General features: G+C 58.5%; 2 protein-coding genes across 21 annotated transcripts in view; one reads left to right on the top strand and one right to left on the bottom strand.

The window, feature by feature from the left end:
• Positions 1-8,309, top strand: part of CDC42BPB (CDC42 binding protein kinase beta) — a 132,733-nt gene extending 124,424 nt beyond the window's left edge. For all 8 annotated transcript variants that reach the window (XR_012416161.1, XR_012416159.1, XR_012416160.1 and 5 more), the window contains 7 exons: positions 68-165; positions 262-346; positions 445-562; positions 663-780; positions 1,965-2,070; positions 2,202-2,272; positions 6,860-8,309. Coding sequence is in view for 4 of the 8 variants with exons in the window: in XM_015454231.3 (XP_015309717.1) it covers positions 68-165; positions 262-346; positions 445-562; positions 663-780; positions 1,965-2,070; positions 2,202-2,272; positions 6,860-6,991 (728 nt within the window). In the remaining 4 variants the exon portion in view is untranslated. The remainder of the gene's footprint in view (positions 1-67; positions 166-261; positions 347-444; positions 563-662; positions 781-1,964; positions 2,071-2,201; positions 2,273-6,859) is intronic.
• Positions 7,106-18,266, bottom strand: AMN (amnion associated transmembrane protein). Of its 13 annotated transcripts, none has more exons than XR_012416165.1 (14): positions 18,215-18,266; positions 17,129-17,532; positions 16,979-17,023; positions 12,460-12,547; positions 11,739-11,956; positions 11,453-11,590; positions 11,175-11,283; positions 10,975-11,057; positions 10,626-10,788; positions 10,385-10,547; positions 10,223-10,307; positions 8,609-9,092; positions 8,275-8,485; positions 7,106-7,692 (listed from the first exon to the last, which is right to left on the bottom strand). XR_012416165.1 is itself a non-coding variant. In XM_073998307.1 (12 exons), the coding sequence occupies exons 2-12, from the start codon at positions 17,318-17,320 to the stop codon at positions 9,063-9,065; spliced, it is 1,314 nt and encodes a 437-aa protein (XP_073854408.1). In that variant the 5' UTR covers positions 17,321-17,532; positions 18,215-18,266; the 3' UTR covers positions 7,106-9,062. The 13 variants fall into 13 exon arrangements, 4 of the variants coding, with proteins under 4 accessions (XP_073854408.1, XP_073854407.1, XP_045252975.1 ...); XR_012416166.1 differs by having other exon boundaries at positions 8,275-8,452; XR_010576956.1 differs by having other exon boundaries at positions 17,129-17,247.
• Positions 18,267-18,957: the final 691 nt, after the last annotated feature.

Here is an 18,957-nt window from a genome sequence, read left to right as displayed (position 1 = left end):
TCCGGCCCAAGGGCAGGTGAGTTCCCGAGCCACTGTGGCTCACCCCGCCCTGCTCCGTCTGCGCTAGGTTGCAGCCCCACCCACGTCACGGTGTACAGCGAGTATGGCGTGGACGTCTTTGATGTGCGCACCATGGAGTGGGTGCAGACCATCGGCCTGCGCAGGGTAAGGAGGTCTGGGCGCCGTCCGGTGCGGGCGGGCTTCTCCCGGTGCAGTCTGCGTGGCCGCACTTACACTGTCCCTCCCTGGTTTCCAATCCAGATAAGGCCCCTGAACTCTGAGGGCACCCTGAACCTCCTCAACTGTGAGCCTCCACGCTTGATCTACTTCAAGAGCAAGTTCTCGGGTGAGCCTTCCTCTGCACTAGGAGTGGAGGGAAGGGAAGTCGGAGGGGCGTGTGTCCCTGGCGCCGCAGCACCGTCACCGCGCGCTCTGCTTCCGCAGGAGCGGTTCTCAACGTGCCGGACACCTCCGACAACAGCAAGAAGCAGATGCTGCGCACCAGGAGCAAGAGGCGGTTCGTCTTCAAGGTCCCGGAGGAAGAGAGACTGCAGCAGAGGCGGTAGGAGCGGGGCCTCACGGGGCAGCCGGGCCTCGCTCTAGGGAGGGGCCAAGAGGATTCTCACATGTCCGTGAATCTCAAAAGTGTTTCCTTTCCCCAGAGAGATGCTTAGAGACCCAGAATTGAGATCCAAAATGATATCCAACCCAACCAACTTCAACCACGTGGCTCACATGGGCCCAGGCGACGGCATGCAGGTGCTCATGGACCTGCCTCTGGTGCGTGCACGGCGGGGATGGGGCGGGCAGGGCATTCCATCCTCCTCCCCGCTCGGGCAGCCGTGTTGGCTGAGGCCGTCCCAAAGGCAGGGCCCGCGAGGCTGGCACTGTGCTCTGACCTGGCGCACCTGTCGCACAAGTGCGTCTCCACTGAAGCTCTGTTCACAAGCGCTTTCCCTGTCACGAGGCCTTGTGTGCAGGCCTTGGGCCGCCCCAGGCAGCGATGCTGCAGATACTTGTCAGAGTCCGCCACGTTTCGGCCTGTGACGGCTTCCTAAGGACATTTGCCATCAGGTGGTGATTTCTCAGTAACACCCTCATACCAACAGATGGTATACTTTGTTTTTTACTTGAGAAGTATGTTTTTGGCCGGGCGCGGTGGCTCACGCCTGTAATCCCAGCACTTTGGGAGGCCGAGGCAGGCAGATCACGAGGTCGGGAGATCCAGACCATCCTGGCTAACACAGTGAAACCCCGTCTCTACTAAACATACAGAAAGAAATTAGCCGAGCGCGGTGGCGGGAGCCTGTGGTCCCAGCTACTCGGGAGGCTGAGGCAGGAGAATGGCGTGAACCCAGGAGGCGGAGCTTGCAGTGAGTGGATCGCGCCACTGCACTCCAGCCTGGGCCACAGAGTAAGACTCTGTCTCAAAAAAAAAAAAAGAAGTATGTTTTTTAGGCCTGGTGTGGTGGCTCATGCCTCTAATTCCAGCACTTTGGGAGGCCATGGCAAGTGGTTCACCTGAGGTCGGGAGTTTGAAACCAGCTTGGCCAACATGGAGAAGCCCTGTCTCTACTAAATTACAAAAATTAGCCAGGCGTGGTGGCAGGCACCTGTAATCCCACCTACTCAGGAGGCTGAGGCAGGAGAATTGCTTGAACCCATGAGGCAGAGGTTGCAGTGAGCCAAGATCGTGTCATTGCACTCCAGCCTGGGGGACAGAGCAAGACTCAATCTCAAACAAAAAAGTACACTTTTTATAGGATTTGATCTGGCCTAACGTTGCTATTGCCAGTTCTTAGTTTCAGACTGTCCAGAGCCCTTGTCCAGTCCAGAGAGCCCTCTTGGCCCCCATTTTGCTCATCAAGGTCATGAGGCCGCAGCCGCCGTAGGTCACACACACTTCGCAGCCGGCCCCACCGGGTGTCAACCATGCATGCTCATGTGTTGCTGTCTCTGCCCAGAGTGCTGTGCCCCCCTCCCAGGAGGAAAGGCCGGGCCCCGCTCCCACCAACCTGGCTCGCCAGCCTCCGTCCCGGAACAAGCCCTACATCTCGTGGCCCTCATCAGGTACGGAGGAAGTGTGGCCACTGCAGCCCTCGGGGAGGTGGAGGCTAGGGGGTGCTGGAATGGGGAGACTGCAGGCTTTTGATTCTGTCCTTGACTTTCTCCCTAAGAGGAAAGCTGTCCTTGTTCTGTAGGTGGATCGGAGCCTGGCGTGACCGTGCCTCTGAGAAGTATGTCCGATCCAGACCAGGACTTTGACAAAGAGGTGAGAGTTGCCCAGGTTCAGTACTGAGGCTGTGAGCCACCACTGCAGGAGGCAAAGCAGCCCAAAGATCTGGGGCCCTGGGTGGTGTCACAGCCCTTCCAGAGCACCCCACTTGCGGTGGGAGGGTGATGGGAGGGGCAGGGGTGGCTGTCCCCTCCTCCAGGAGGCCCGTGCAGCAGTCTCTTGGTCAGACCCCGAGCTCTTTTGGGAATGCTGACGGGACGGGGCTGTCACACTGCCCCACAAGGAATGGAAACTTTCCCGCCAACCTGCCTCCTTCCTCTGGACTCCTGTGTTGTTTAATGTACTTCAGTGCGATACACCAGCAGTTGCTGTGGTCTGGGCTGACTTTCCACATTGGTCTGTCTGCTGCCCCTCAGCTGGGATGGCGCTCGGTGTCAGAGTGTGGGGACCGCCTCCAGGACAAGCCCCACCCTGGCTGGCGGCATTCTTGTGTGCAGTTTGGCCACACTGCTCTGGCCTCAGTTTCCCCTGTGTGGAATGGGGGTGAGAATGCAGTCGAGGGAGGCAGGGAGCTGCAGTGCTGAGGGCTGAGGGCTGAGGAGTGAGCTGAGGGCTTAGCCCCCGGCGCCATCCTCGGAGGGAGGGAGGGAGGGATGCAGGCAGAGGGGCCATGTCCATCACTCCACCACACATCTAAGCCCCAGCACTGAGATGTTTTAACGTTGGCTGCCGAATGAACAGGCAGATGCCTTGCACATGTTGCTGGTTCTGCTAAGGTCGGCGTCTCTTCCTCTGGAAGTCCTTTGTCTTTTGGGTCCTTTGTCCATCCTACTCTTCCACCCTTTACTCTGCAGCAGGCCCCCAGCCTGTCTTTGTCTGGTGGGACAGTCACAGTTTTGTAGCAAGCACTGCTGTTACTTTACGGAATGCTCCTGAGTTTGAGTTTGTCCGCTGTTTCCTGCTCATGAGATCCGAAGTGTGTCTTAGGCTGTCACACTGTACAGAGGAGATGCTGTCCCTCTTAGGGTGCTGTGTCCTGAGGCAGCCGGTGCCTGTCTCACCTGCATGACCTTTTTTGTTCTTTTGAATTTAAGTGAAATTCACAAAACAACTTTGTTTTGTTTGTTTGTTTGTTTGTTTGTTTTTGAGATGGAGTCTGGCTCTGTCGTCCAGGCTGGAGTGCAGTGGCCGGATCTCAGCTCACTGCAAACTCCGCCTCCCGGGTTTACGCCGTTCTCCTGCCTCAGCCTCCCGAGTAGCCGGGACTACAGGCGCCCGCCACCTCGCCCGGCTAGTTTTTGTATTTTTTAGTAGAGACGGGGTTTCACCGTGTTAGCCAGGATGGTCTCGATCTCCTGACCTCGTGATTCGCCCGTCTCGGCCTCCCAAAGTGCTGGGATTACAGGCTTGAGCCACCGCGCCCGGCCAACAACTTTGTTTTTTTTATTTTCGTAATAATACACAGGCAGGGTCTCACTTTGTTGCCCAGGCTGGTCTCCCAACTCCGGGGCTCAAGCTGTCCTCCTACCTCGGCCTCCCAAAGTGCTCAGATTACAGGCATGAGCCAGCACACTGGGCCCAAAGTAAGTCCTTTAAAGTGAATAACTCAGTGACATTTAGTACATCCACAGAGATGCACAGTCACCACCTCTTTCTCATTCAGAAACATTTCCACTCTAGCTGGGCGCCATGGTTCACGCCTGTAGTGCCAGCTACTAGTGAAGCTGAGGTGGAAGGATCGCCTGAGGCGTTCAGGGCCAGCCTGGGCAGCGTAGTGAGATCTTGTCTCTAAAACATAATAAAAAAGACGTTTTCATCATTTCAGAATAAACCCCCTGCCCTTTAAGCACTCTCTCTTCGTCCCTCCCTCCCGTCAGCACCGGGGCTGCCAGTCGTGTTCTGTGATTTCGCCGTTCTGGACATTTCGTAGAAATGCAATGCCCGGCCTTTCTTACAGAAATGTGTTTTGACCTTTTGTGCCTAGCTTTCGCTTGGCATGCTGTTTTTGTGGCTCACCCCCGTTGTAGCAGGTATCAGTGTTGGCATTTCTGTTGCTAACTAATACTCTCTTGTATGGGTAGACCACAGTTTGTTTTCCCATTCTTCGCCTGATGCACATTTGGGCTGTTTCTGTCCTTCACCTGTTGTGAGTGGTGCTGCTGTGAACACGAGTGTGCACATATGTGTTTGAGTGCCTGTTTTCACATTCGGGTTCATACCTGTGAGTGGGATTGCTGGATTTGTGTGGTAATTCTATGTTTAACTTTTTGAAGAACCACCAAATTGTTTCTTGCAGCAGTTGTACCATTTTAGATTTCCACCAGCAGTGTGAGCGTTCTCATGTCTCCACATCCTCACCAATACTTGTTCTTGTTTTTCTTCTTTTTAATAGTCATTCTAGTGGCTTTGAAGTAGTACCAGATTGTGGTTTTGATTTGCATTCCCTAAAGGCTTATGTTGAACATCTTTTCATGTGCTTGTTGGCCATTTCCATACCTTCTTTAGAGAAATGTCTACTCAAGGCCTTTGCCCATTTTTGAAGTGGGTGGTTTGTCTTTTTGTGGCTGGGTTGTAGGAGCTCCTGGTGTGTTCTGAATACCAGTCTCTTGTGAGAGATGTCATGTGCAGGCGTCTTCTCTTGTTCTATAGGTTGTCATTTATGTTCCTCATCATTAATGCCTTTTTTTTTTTTTTTTTTTTTTTTGAGACAGAGTCTCGCTCTGTTGCCTAGACTGGAGTGCAGCGGCGCCATCTTGGCTCACTGCAACCTCCGTCTCCTGGGTTCAAGTGATTCTCATGCCTCAGCCTCCCAAGTAGCTGGGATCACAGGTGCCTGCCCCCATACCTGGCTGATTTTTGTATTTTTAGTGGAGGTGGGGTTTCACCATGTTGGCCAGGCTGGTCTCAAACTCCTGACCTCAAATGATCCACCCACTTTGGCCTCCCAGAGTGCTGGGATTACAGGTATGAGCCACTGTACCCAGCCTAGTACAGCCATCAACAATATTTTTACTCCATGAACATGGGGTGTGTTCCATTTATGTAAGCTATTTTTTTCAGCAATGTTTTGTAATTTATAGTGTACAGATTTTTCACTTCTCTGGTTAAAGTATTCCTAGCTATTCTTTTGGATGCTATTGTAAATTGAATTTTTTTTTTTCAGTTTCCTTTTCAATGTGTTCATTTCTGGTGTATAGAAATACAGCTGACTTGTATGTGTTGATCTCATACCCTATAACTTTGCTGAATGTGTTCGTTTTCTGTGGATTCTTTTCTTTGGGGTTTTCTATGTGTATAATCATGTCATCTGCAAACAGAGATAGTTTTACTTCCTTTCTAACTTGGCATCCTTTTTATTTTTTTTTCTTCCCTGATTGCTCTGGCTAGAACCTCTGGTCACATGTTGAATAGCAGTGGTGAAAGCAGGCATCCTTGTCTTATCGCTGATCTTTTTTTTGTTTGTTTGTTTTTTTGAGACGGAGTCTCACTCTGTCGCCCAGGCTGGAGTGCAGTCATGAATCTCGGTTCACTGCAAGCTCTGCCTTGTGGGTTCACGCCATTATCCTGCCTTAGCCTCCCAAGTAGCTGGGACTACAGGTGCCTTCCACCACGCCTGGCTAATTTTTTTTTTTTTTTTTTTTTGTATTTTTAGTAGAGACAGGGTTTCACTGTGTTAGGATGGTCTTGATCTCCCGACCTCGTGATCTGCCCATCTCAGCCTCCCAAAGTGCTGGGATTACAGGTGTGAGCCACCACACCCAGCCCGTTGCTGATCTTAGGGGATAAATTTGTCTGTCACCATTGAGTATGGTTAGCTGTTTTATTTTGTTGAGGAAGTTCCCCTCTATTCCTAGTGCTTTTCTCAGGAAAGAGTGTCGTGTTTGTGACTTTGCTTGGTTGCAGGTGCACGCCACTGCGCCCAGCTGATTTTTGTTTGTTTGAGATGGAGTCTCGCTCTGTCACCCAGGCTGGAGTGCAGTGGTGCGATCTTGGCTCACTGCAAGCTCCGCCTCCCAGGTTCACACCATTCTCCTGCCTCAGCCTCCCCAACAGCTGGGACTACAGGTGCATGCCACCACGCCCGGCTAATGTTTTGTATTTTTGGTAGAGATGGGGTTTCACCGTGTTAACCAGGATGGTCTCAATCTCCTGACCTTGTGATCTACCCGCCGCAGCCCCCCAAAGTGCTGGGATTACAGGCGTAAGCCGCAGCACGCGGCCTGATTTTTGTATTTTCAGTAGAGATGGGGTTTTACCATGTTGGCAAGGCTGGTCTCAAACTCCTGACCTCAAGTGCAATCCATGCACCTTGGCCTCCCAAAGTGCTGGGATTACAGGCGGGAGCCACCGCATCCAGCCGCATCTGGTTTCTTCACTAGAGTTGCTGTCTTTTGTAATGATAATTACCATGTTATTTTTGAGTGGGGTTAGACATCAATTTGTGACTCTCACCAGCAAGCCTAAGGCCCCACGAATCGCTGGTGTAGAGTGTGTGTGTTCTCATAACACGAAAGGAGAAGCAGTTGCCACAGCTGTCCCTGAGTGAACATTTGCATCCAGCTGGGCACGCGAGCCTCCCAGCCTAGGGCAGTGGTGTTCACCCTGCCCTCTTCCTGTTCACAGCCTGATTCGGACTCCACCAAACACTCAACTCCATCGAACAGCTCCAACCCCAGCGGCCCACCGAGCCCCAACTCCCCCCACAGGAGCCAGCTCCCCCTCGAAGGCCTGGAGCAGCCGGCCTGTGACACCTGAAGCCGCCAGCTCGCCGCAGGGGCCCGGGAGCTGGGGATGGCCTCCAGCATCAGTGCCAAGACTGAGCGGGCCCTCCAGTGTTGTCCAAGGAAATGTAGAATCACTTTGTAGATATGGAGATGAAGAAGACAAATCTTTATTATAATATTGATCCGTTTTATGCCGCATTGTTCGTGGCAGTAGACCCCATCTGTTCGTCTGCACAGCTATGAGGCGACACTGTTCCGTCTGCACATGAAGGACCCCCATACAGCCTCTCTCCCACCCCTGACAACCCGAGAAGGCGTGTGGGGCCCTGCCAACGCCACTTCCTCAGCAGAAACCCGTCATGACGCGGCTGCTTCGGAAGCAGACGTCTGGGGACACAGCCTCAGTACCCAGTCTTTTCCCTAGTTCCTGAAACTTCCCTAGGACCTTAGGAGAATAGTAGGAGGTCATATAGCATCCCAGTGTCACTAGAATTTTGAAGACAGAGGAAAGTGGAGGTTAGTTTGTGGCCTTTTTTTCACTTAGCCATCGCAGTCAGCTGCAGAAGTCCTGTGACCACCTAGTCATGGCCAGAGGCCCGGGACCAGTGACACCCTGCGTCCCGGTGTGCGTTCAGTTCATTCTGGGTCGCAGCCATGAAGTGTCACCAGTATCTCCTACTGTGAAGTCAGCTGTGCTCTCTGCTTTCCACTCGCTTCCACGGCTTCCGCCTCCTGCCATAAAACCAGCGAGTGTTGTGGTGCAGGCAGGCCCTGTGGCCTGCTGGGCTGAGAGGAGTCAGAGCCCCAGGGCGCCATGAAGCAGCCACTGGAACACCCCCCGCCGCCCCCCACCCACCAGTCCTGCCCCTGCATGGAGCCCCTGTGGTTAGTAGCCCGTATGATCACGTAGACCCACCCAACACACTCCTGCACACTGGCCCCGGCCCACGGCGCGGCAATGCCCTGCGCGGGGATTTCACCTCACCCTTCTTCGTACCAGATGTTGAGTGACCAGCTCTGTGGCCCTGTGTCTCCAGAGGCTTGTGATTAACTGTGGCGGCAGACACAGCTTGTCCACAGCTTGGGCCAGGCTTCCCCTGTCCTCCCACCGGTCGGCTGCTTGGCAAGGCTGTTCAGGACGTGCACTTCTCCAAGTCAGCACTGAGTGGCCCAGCACCGCCTAGCCCTGCCACCCCACTGCCCTCCTGGGCCTTCTGCTGGATGGGCACCTGGAGGGTTCTGGTTTTTACTTTTTTAATGTAAGTCTGAGTCTTTGTAATTATTGAATCGTGAGAACATTTTTGAACAATTTACCTGTCAATAAAGCAGAAGACGGCAGTTTTAAAGTTCCCAGTGGTCCGTCTGGATGTGATAACCTGTCACTTGTGTGTCTGGGCCCCAGAAGTGTCTGAACTCCAAAAGGCAGTGAAGGAGCCACGTTGCCAGCAGAAGCTCTTCTGGGTAACTCACTCGGAGGTCACATAAAAGGTTGCTGTTGGGGTATTCAGTCTGAGCAGAGGGCATCCTTGGGGCAGGAGTGAAGGGTGGGAGGAAGGCGGCGTGCCTGTGAGCCCTAGCCAGGCAGCGCCAGGGCCCCAGGAGGGAGCTGCCCAGGAGGGTCTTCATGTCCACACCCATACACACTAACCCCGCCAGCAGCCCCAAGGGACAGGATGGGGCAGGCCAGAGGCCCCAGGAAGAGGCAGGAGCTCTCGGGGAGGCCTGGGTCCGGGTGAGTGGACCCTGGTTGAGAGGATGCTCGGAGTCAGTTTCCCGAGTTATGCGGGCAGTTGGCTTTTATTTGCCACTCACTGAGACCTAGTTGTCTTGGTAGGATAAGGACAGTGCCGGCCCCTGCAGAAGCATGCGGACTGGGGAGGAGACTGCAAGCCAAGGCAGGCAGCCCAGCACCCAGCGGGGGCACTTGGGACCTTGCAGCTGTGTGCCAGGCAGCATGGCCTGGGCTGCTGCAGCAGCGAGCAGCTCCCCTGGAAGCCCAGAGCATCTCTCCTTCCAGAGTCCACACCAGGGGCAGGTCCCTGCCAGCACAGTCGCATCTGTGAGTGGGGTGAGCAGCGGGCGGCAGGTGATGTCCGGTTAGCTCAGGCTTGCTCTCCAGTTTGCACCTGACACTAAAGAAAATTGTGGCTGAAAAGTGCCTGTGGGAGTGTCGGCCACTTTTAAAATGCAAGATGGTAGCTGTTGGAGCACACGCGTGAACTGTGGTGGTCACTCAGCCGTACACTGCACAGCACCCACAGTGACTCATTCCAACCACAACACAGACGTGCCTGGCAGCATGGCGCCCTGATCTTGGTTACCGCACGTGTCCTAGTGGCTAAGCTGGGCCCCTGGGCAGAAGATTCCGCGTGGGGGCCAGGCCCTGACTGGGGATGCCGGTGACATCTCCAGCCCCGGATACTGGTTTCACAGAAGTGGTCACTGTGCCACAGTTGCAGCTGCACACATAGGGTCAGGCCCTTGTCTGTCAGTGCAGTGGTACACGCTTGCACATGGGTGACCCCATATGATCTGCCTTCGCAGTGTGACGCATCCAGCAGCTTGGTGCCAGGAGGGGTGCCCACCCCTTTTCCGTCCGCCCCACCAGGCATAGGCTTTGGCTCCCTCCACCCCTTGCCTCTCTCCCACTCCTCTCTCCAGCTCCTCACCCTCCCTCCAGCTCCTCACCCTCCCTCCACCGAAAGGTAGGGGAAGACCCCCTCGTAGTCCTGGGTTCACCTTCACAGACCCCAGCCTCTGGCCACACAGGTGGTGACCAGTGCTGCCTCCAGCAGTAGCCAGCTAGACCCCTCCCATGTCCCCCAGTGCGACTAGGGTGCAAGACTGGGCTCCCAGTCCTCATGGGCGGGGCCAGGGGTGGCATGTCCAGGCTGAAGCAGGTGCAGGAAACACCTTTATTGAGTAAGGCCACCCTGTCCTTGGCTTCCGGAGGAGGGGGTAAGGAAGGGGAGGTTTGGGGGCTGGACGAGGGGGTGGCTAGCCCCCAGATCGACTGGGGTCGGGGAGGTTCTGGAGCCAGAGGGGGTGGGGAGCCCCAAGGTTGACTGTCAGGGGGCCGCTCAGGCCTCGGCCTCAGCCCCAGCGAACAGCGGGTTGACGAAGTAACTGTGGCTCGTGCTGTCTGCGGCAGCCTTCGGAACCAGGCTGAGCGGCTGGGGCAGGGGCTGCGGGGTGACAGGGTCAGACGGCGTTCAGGGTCCTGGCCCCAAGGAGGCCCCAGTCCACCCTCCAGCCCTCTCACCAGCTCCTCGGAGGCCTTCATGTCGAACACCGGGTTGTGGAATCCGAGGGTTGCCCCGGCCGGGGCCGCCTCCTGGCGCCTCCACCTGAGTGCGTATTAGGGACGTAGCGTGAGCCCCTCGGGGCAACCTCCAGCCCCACCCCGCCACCCCGCCCCGGGTACCTGAGCCTCCCCGCGCGGCGCAGCAGCGGCGGCGCCAGCAGCAGGACCAGCAGTGCCAGCAGCAGCGCAGCCGCCACGCCTCCCGCCAGCCCAGCCGCGGAACTGTCCCAGACATGTGCGCCCGACTCCCGCATGGTCGCCTCCAGGACGCCGAGGGCCTCGCCTGCGACGGAGGGGTCGGCTCAGTCTTCCCCGCGGCGGGGCGAGGAGCAGCAGGGAGGGACCGGGCGGGCGCGGTTACCGTGCTTGGCGACGTCCGCCAGGAGGGCCCGGGCCAGCTGCCCGGCGCCGCCCGTCTCGGGCCCGGTCTCCACCAGCACCACCTGGATCTCCGTATCGGCCTCGCGGAGCAGGGGCGAGCGTGGCACCTTGGATACGGCCACCTGCAGCCCCTGGTACTGAGGCTGGGGAGGGGGACGGGGTTGGTTTGACTCAGCCCCCCGCCCTCCCCGAGCCTATGGGGACGCTAAGGGCAGAGGCAGATAGTGAGCAGGTGGGCGGCCGCAGGGGCCCTGCAGAAGGGGCGTCCTAGGCGGAGGCGGTAGGGCTGGGGTCGGGACTCCCCTCAGCTGCCCGCGCGGCCCCATTACCAGGCCCAGGAAGGTGTCCAGTATCCTCGCCCGGTACCGCTCCAGGTCAAATGCGGGACCGTGGGTCAGCAACACAACAGCTCCTGCAGCGGGAGGGCAGGGGTCAGCGCCGTGGATCTGGACCCGGCAGGAAACTGAGGCGGGGGCGAACCAGGTCCTCCAGGCCTTCCCAGCAAGCAGGGCCCAGCGGGGGCGCTCACCACAAAGGTCACAGCACTGCCCCTGGGGTCGGAGGGCGCCATCGCAGGCGGCCTGGGGGCAGCGGCCGCCCAGGGACTGGAGCAGATCCGCGCAGATCCACGGCTGCGCCTGGTGCGAGGGGCAGTGGTCAGCGCGGAGGGCCAGAGCGGACCGCAGCGAGAAGGGCGATGCGCCGGAGAGGCAAGCCGGCGAGAGACCGCGGGAGCGCGGCGGCCCTGTCCCGGGCACAGGCCCGACCCTCGCGCGGCCCCCGAGACTCCACTGCGGCCTCGCTCACCTCCGCGTTGCCGCAGACGCAGCCCGACGGGTCAGCGCAGTCCTCGGGGCCCACGCTCAGAGCGCCCGGCCCGTGGAAGCGTAGGCGGCCCGCGCGGGACGCCAGGAAAGCAGCCAGGTCCTCGTCGCGCGTGAACGTCTGCGGGCAGCCGGGTCCCCACCGGAGCCAGCCCCAGGAAGAGACATCACCTGAGTGCTCAGACCCAACGTGTGCAGACCAGCGGGGGGCGGGGGGGCGGGCCGAGGCGGGGAGAGGGGACCCGAGCCTCCCTCCCCGCAGTGCTCACCCGGCCCAGAGCCGAGATGCTGCGGACACGCACGGGGCCAGCGCCAGGGCCGAGCCCCACGCGGAAGGAGGCACTGGGCGGAAAAACGACGTCGTCGTGGCGGCAGGGCACGCGCTCGGCGTCCACGAAGAAGAGACCAGGTGCCTCGTTCTCGGAGCGCCACAGGTGCGGGTCATGCCAGGAGAAGCGGTCAGAGTCGCGGAAGACCGCAGGGTCGCCTGAGCGGGGGCGCATCCCTGAGCTCCACGGAACAAGCTCCGCACCACACCACGCCACGCCTCTGACCACGACCTCCCAAGCCCCGCTTCGGGACACTTCCGCCAAGCCCCGCTTCGGGACACTTCCGCCATTCCCTAAACCCCGCCCCGGGAGAGACGCCCTCCCTCCAGTCCTCGCCCCATCCACAAGCCTTCCCTCGATGCGCCTTCCCTCCAGTCCCCGCCCCGGACGCGCTTTCCCTCCAGTCCCCGCCCCCGGACGCACCACCCTCCAGTCCCCGCCCCCGGACGCACCACCCTCCAGTCCCCGCCCCGGACACGCCTTCCCTCCAGTCCCCGCCCCCGGACGCACGACCCTCCAGTCCCCGCCCCGGACACGCCTTCCCTCCAGTCCCCGCCCCCGGAGGCGCCTTCCCTCCAGTCCCCGCCCTGGATACGCCCTCTCCCAGTTTCCTCCCCTGAACACGCCCTTCCAGAGCCCCGCCCCTGCCCGACTGCCTCACCCGCGCCGCAGTCCGGGTGCGAGCCCACTTCTGAGACGCCGAATCCGGCTCCTGAAGCCAAGACGAGTTCCCCATCCAGAGGCAGGAGCTGCAAAAGGCACTAGCTAAGGCGGTGCCATGCGGGGGTCCGGGCCTGCTCCGCGCCCACCCCGCCCCCAGTCCCCTGGGACGAGAAGCGAGCCCCTGTCCACGGAAGGGGCCCGGGCGAGCTCAGGCCCGGGATCCTCGGCCTGGCTGAGGCTGCCAGAGGAGGAGGATCTGGCCTGGGAAAGATGGGGCCGCGTGTGCAAGTCCCCGAGGCGGGCACAGCCCAGTGTCCTGTACCTGAGCTGGAGGTCTCAGGCCAGGGGCAGAGCTCCAGCCCGGGAGCGAGACGGAGCCGTGGGGAGTCTGGGGCAGAGGTGACTCTGGCCAAGGCCTGTCGCTTCCCCCATAGCCCCCTGAGAACGTGCACAGGCCCAGGGCTCCCAGGTTCAAAAGTTGCCCGGCCCCTGGGGAGTCTGGTGTGTGACGGAGGGAGGAAGGGAAGGAGGGGAGGGCGGGAGAGGCTGCATCTGGGGGCCAGGGGTGCAGGAGGAGGCAGGGAGTGTAGCGGGGCAGTGGAGTTGCCCCTGCTGTTTCTTAGGCCTGGTGTGGGCCATGCAGCTCCCTCACCACAGAAGTGGGGCCACAGCCCAGGCCTCGGGTGTCAGCAGAAATATGGGGCTCTGACCGGCCGCCCCTCCCTCCCCGTCTCCTCCAAGTGCCAGGACCTCGGCTTCCTGCCTTCTTGCTTCTGCGCTTCTCTCTCAGGGGCTGAGGATGAGCGCTGGGCCAGGGCAACCCTTGGTGCCGGTTATGAGGGGCTCAGCACAACAGGGCATGCCCACCCAGGGCAGGACCCACTCTTTGGCCCTTCCAGGAGCACTGCACCTGAGCAAGAGGCCAACACCCCCAGCGGCGTGAGGTCACACTTCAGTTCCGTGCACACCTGAGGGTGCGGCTCTGCCAGCAGGGCGGGCAAGTCCACGCACAGATGCAGAGGCGGAGCCATAGGCACAGGAATGTGTCACAGCACAAAGCGCCTCAGGAGCAGGGAGGGGTTCCCAGGAGGAAGCATACCAAGAACACCTTTTCTTAAAGAACGAAGGGGAAAAATATAAACGTAAAAATCCTAATAGTTGAACAGACAAGCACAGTAGGTAAGGCCAGGAGTTTGAGATCAGCCTGGTGAGGAACATAGTGCAACTCCGTCTCTACAAAAAATTTACAAATAAAAAGAGAATATAATTTTTAAATATAGGGCAACATTCATAATAGAAACAAACTTAAGGCCAGGAGCCGTGGCTCATGTCTGTAATCCCAACACTTTGGAAGGCCAAAGAGGGCATATCACTCGAGCCCAGGAGTTTAAGACCAGCCTGGCCAACATAGTGAGACCCCATCTCTACAAAAACTACAAAAATTAGCCGGGCGTGATGGCACAAGCCTGTAGTCCCAGCTACTCGGGAGGCTGAGGTGAGAGGATTGTTTGAGCCCAGGGAGGTCAAGGCTGCAGTGAGCCATGATCCTGCCACTGCACTCCAGCCTGGGCAACAGAGTGAGACCCTGTCTCAAAAAACCAAACTTAACAAAGTATTGATGAATTAACCAGTACAATACAAGACCTCTACAGGCAACACTTTAAGATGCTAATGAGTACATGGATGACCTGAAATATTTGGAGAGGTCATCCATGCTCTTGAATGGATGGCTTGACAGCATAAGGCTGTTATTTATCCCAATCAAAATTCCTATAGTCTCAGCTACTTGGGAGGCTGAGGCAGGAGAATCGCTTGAACCCGGGAGGCAGAGGTTGCAGTGAGCAGAGATCATGCCACTGCACTCCAGCCTGGGCGACAGAGCAAGACTCCATCTAAAAAAAAAAAAAAAAAATCCAGGGTTTGTTTTTTGTTTTTTGTTTTTTGTTTTTTGTTTTGTGGTGGTGGTGGTGGTAGTTGGTACCTGGCAAACCTATTCTACAATTTATCTGCAACAATGAGATCCACAAAGAACCTTGGAGCAGGAGTGAAGGGGATGGATATTAAGCCATCCCGCAGAGCCACAGTGTGGATAGTGTAGGGTCGGCAAAGCGGCCTGTGGACTTGAAGACAGGGCTCAGAGAGACCCACAATGCCCAGGCACACGCTGGATTCCAGCAATGCTGGAAGAAAAGGGCAAGGTGGAGGATGTTGGCAGCTGGGCTCACTCTAAGGAGAGAAAACAGAGCAGGACCCCTTGCTGGTGCACATGCCCCATAGGTACGCAGTCGATTACCATTGTGACTGAGGAGCACACGGGATTCTCAAATGAAACACAAAAAACACAGTTCTAAGGTAAGGGGTTTTGCATTAGGTCGATTAAAATGAGGGTTTCTGTTCAGCACAGGACACTGCAGGCAAGTCCACAGTGAGCAGACTTGCAAAGCCTCCAGCCCAGGCAGGGGGATGGGTGGAAGACAGGGGACTTCCCCAACAAGAAAGCAGGCAAAGGGTAGAAATGGAAGGAAGGGCAAGGAAAAGGAAAATCGCAGGGAGGGACGCTCCCAACCAGAGAATTACAAAGTAAAGCACTCATGTGCACGGCCTGTTACTCGGGCACTATCTAGGCAGATGGACGACGCTGGGAGCCAGGGGTGTGGAGGGGATGGGGGTGCTCAGGCAGCTCTGGGTGAATTCAGCCTCTGCAGGCTGGGACCCCAGGGCCACTGTCCCCTGCCCCTGCACTGTTCCCACCAGCCAATGGATGATCAATGAATGAATTATTGAATAGATGAATGAATGAATGGAGTGTTGCCTCCTTTCAGAACCCAAGTGCTTCCAATGAGATCATGAAAGTAAGGAGGCCGGCAGGGGAGGGGAGTAGGGGGAAATCCATGCCCTGGAACCCCCACCCCAGCCTGACTCCTCTGCCCACAGATCCCCCATCAGCTCCCAGTGCCCCCCTCCCTCAGGCTGCCTGGTTGCCAAGGTTATGCGTGGGCTCTGGGGGCGGGGCCATGAGGGGCAACTGCCTCCCTCTCCCAGCCCTCCTCCCATCTCCCAGGCAGGAACGTCATCATCTTGCTGTGGGTGCCCTGCCCAGTGCCTGGCGGCTTTTGGGTTAAGGTAGCTTTGGAAAACCTGAAGGAATGAATCAAGCAGCCCTGGGGTGGAAATGAGGCCCGGGATCCCTGACGCTGCGTGGGGCAGGAGTGGGTCAGGCCGAGGCCATTGAGCCATCCCCCCCACCTGCACACGCAGGGGCCCCCAGGCCTGGACCCCACATCTGGAGCCGACAGCCCGACCCAGCTCACCAGTGACCCTCACCCAAGAGTGACTGAGCTGGCAGATGTGCAGGTGACAGGATGAGGATGCAGCCCAGGAGTCACTGTGAAGGGGCTGGAAGGAAGCTTTTGCCCAGAGACTTGGCCTGTGGGCCCCACAGTCACCCTGGAAGCTGGTGGGCTGTCGCTGCAATGGGACAGTGGCCACCGAGGATACTCAGCCGAGTGGGGGGGGCTGTGTGCCAGTGAAACTGTATTTACTGTTGCTGAGGTGTGAATGTCATATACTTTTCAAGTGCCACAAAAGATTGTTCTTTTTTTCCCCAGTGATTACAAAGTGTAAAAACCATTCCTTGTTCCAGCCGTAGGGGCTGCATTTGGCCTGTAACTCGCTGAACTCCACCTTAAACAAGGAAATTTGCTTACTTCTCTGGGGCCTTACCAGAGCCTTTAATACGTGATAAAGTTCCAGGCAAGTGCAGGCTGCAGCGTTCCCAAACTTACCTGCTCATGGAACCTGCTTTCCTCCCAGTTCCCATCATTTTCTTGGAGTGTTGTGTGACGCAGTTTGAGAAAAAGGTCCCCTAGGGCAGCAGTCCCCAACCTTTTTGGCACCAGGGACCAGTTTTGTGGAAGACAGTTCTTCCATGAACCGATGGGGGTGGGGAAGGTTTCAGGATTAAGCTGTCTCATCTCAGATATCAGGCACTTAAGGAATGCACACCCACCCAGGTCCCTCGCTGGCACAGTGACATAGGGGTCCCTAGGAGAATCTGATCTGAAGGGTGGTAGAGCGAAGGCAGCAGTGGGCTCACTTCTTGCTGGGTGGCTGCTTCCTAACAGGCCAGGGACCCGGATGGTGGGTAGAGGGGGGGTATTGGGGACCCTAGTGTTCTAAAGGTGGAGCTTTAGGCACCAGGACAGGGCAAGACTTTGGGGGAAGGGCGTGGAGCGGGCACTTCCTGGGAAGACCACCCACTGCTGGGTACCAGAAGGGCTGTGGGGACGGGGCGCCTCCCACCCCTCCAAGGACACAGCCTGGCTGAGACCATGGGACCACGCTCCCCTAGGTTCTCCCCCACCCCCTGCCTCCTAGATTATTCTCCAGAGGCCAAAGTCCGAGTCCCGCAGCGCCTCCGTGCCGGTGGGGGCCGCCTTCCAGACACAGCAGTCCCTGAAGGAACTTGGGAGACTCCGGGAACCCCCAGCCCAGTGGCAGCAACAGCCCGGCCTTACCATGTCTGAGACGGCATGACCTTCTCGCACCAGGACCGACACCATCTGCAGGAAGAAGCTGCGTCAGCCCAGCCGGGAGCAGCCCCCACCTGGGCCACGCGGCCCCGGGGGTCCAGGCCCATCACCGACCCGGTCGGGGCTCCCAGGCACCTTGTCCGCCGGGAACTCGACCGCGCCGCCGGCGCATGGGGTGCGGTTCTGGCTCCAGTTGGCTGCGATGTCGAAGTCCGTATTGGGGACCCAGAGTTTGGAGGCTGCATGGGTCAGTGCTGGGGAGGAGGTGACCGAGTACCCGCCGTTCTCGCCGGGATGCTCCCTCCTCAGGGAAGGCCACCCACCCATAGAGGTGCAGCAGGTCCGCGCGGGTCACCCGGGACGCATAGGAACCCCATCCCCGGGGCCCAGACCCAGGCCCTGGGCCCTCCCGGCCAGACTGTGGGCGCCCTGCCCGGGCGCTCTCCGACGGACTTATACTGTATCTGCAGAGCCCGCTCTGGGCCCTACAGGACGCCTGCCTAGATCGCCTCCCGGCAGTGCCCCCAGTTTGCCTGGCGCTGGAACAGAGGAGAGGGTTGTTAAGGACAGTGACAACCGGGGCATGGAGGAGGACGGGGCAGCGCAGCCCTCTTCCTTGGCCTTGGAATCAGGAAGGCTTCCCGGAGAAGTCCTACCTGGGCCGGGAAGGGCTGCGACACAGCGCATCCCGGTATGAGAAGAAAGAACGGGCTGGGGGCGGCAGGACCCGGTCAGGCCGGCCCTGAACGGGGTGGGTGGGGTTGCTGTGAGGGAGCCGCGAGGGGTTTAGGGAAGGCGGCGCCAGGGACACGCGCCGGCCTGGTGTGAAGGCGGGGGAGGGCTCAGTGCTCCCTTGCGGACCGGGAAACTGAGGCAGTCTGCCCAGCCCCGCAGGCGCACACTCGCTGCTCTCGGCAGGTTCTGGGGACCGCGCCCATTTCGCAGACGGAAAAACCGCGAGGGCAGGAGCCACCGGAGGCCGGGGCTGGCGGAGGCTCCCGGACCCCTCCTCTCCTTTCCCGCGCCGCCACATGCACTGGCCGCGCACTCGCCCGACCAGGGAGGCCAGCTCGAGTTTCACGCCCCCCACCCTCCAAAGCCCTCGCTGCCCACTCCTCGGAAGATCTTCACCCTCCACATCTAGAGCGCCCTCGGCCCTGGGTCCTGACAGACCCGCTGCCGTCCTGGGTCCTGGCCCGCACCATTGTGGCCCCGGCTCACCGCAGAGCTGCAGCCACAGCAGGACCCGGCCCAGGGCGCCCATCTCGCCTCTGCTCCTTGCGCCCGACCAGGAGACTTTGCCCCACTGGACCCACGTGACCAGGCAGGTCGGGTGGGGGCACCGGGGTCCGTTACACATTTACCTCCAGACCCGCCCAGGGCCGACTCTTCAGGCCCCTGGGAGGCACCTTCTCAGCCTCTCCTTACCCGCCCCTCCAGGGCCTGAACACCTTAGGTTCTCAGGAAGAAGGGCAAGGAAGAAGGGCTTTGCGGGACTAACCTACCCCGTAAAATGGGTGTCTTGCCAGGAGGGGGAATAAACGACCTTTGAATTCACCCCTTTCTCTGTCCTGTGTGCCGCTAGGCCTGAGCCTAGTCTGCTCACCATTGTGACTGGGTGTCCACTTCACGTAGTGACCCCGTCCCATGAGTTGCAGATGGTGGTTGGATGATAGAAGGAAGATACTGGATGGAACATGGTATGTGGATGGTATACGAGGGTGGATTGTGGATGGTGGTGGAGAGTCATGGATGGTGAGTAGGGGACAGCTGATGGACAGCAGCATTGATGGTGCATGGTGTAGGGCATATGGATGCATGGCAGGTGAATGGTGAATGGTTGACGGGGTGGATGATGAGTGATAGAGGGTGGATGGGTGATGAATGGATGGATGAGGATGGTGAGTGAAAAATGAATGAATGGCCAGGTGCAGTTGCTCACGCCTGTAATCCCAGCACTTTGG

This window comes from Macaca fascicularis, chromosome 7, assembly GCF_037993035.2.
Source record: "Macaca fascicularis isolate 582-1 chromosome 7, T2T-MFA8v1.1".
Classification (NCBI taxonomy): Eukaryota; Metazoa; Chordata; class Mammalia; order Primates; family Cercopithecidae; genus Macaca; species Macaca fascicularis.
The sequence above is the reverse complement of the archived record's forward strand: the minus strand, read 5'-3'. Positions and strand labels throughout refer to the sequence as shown.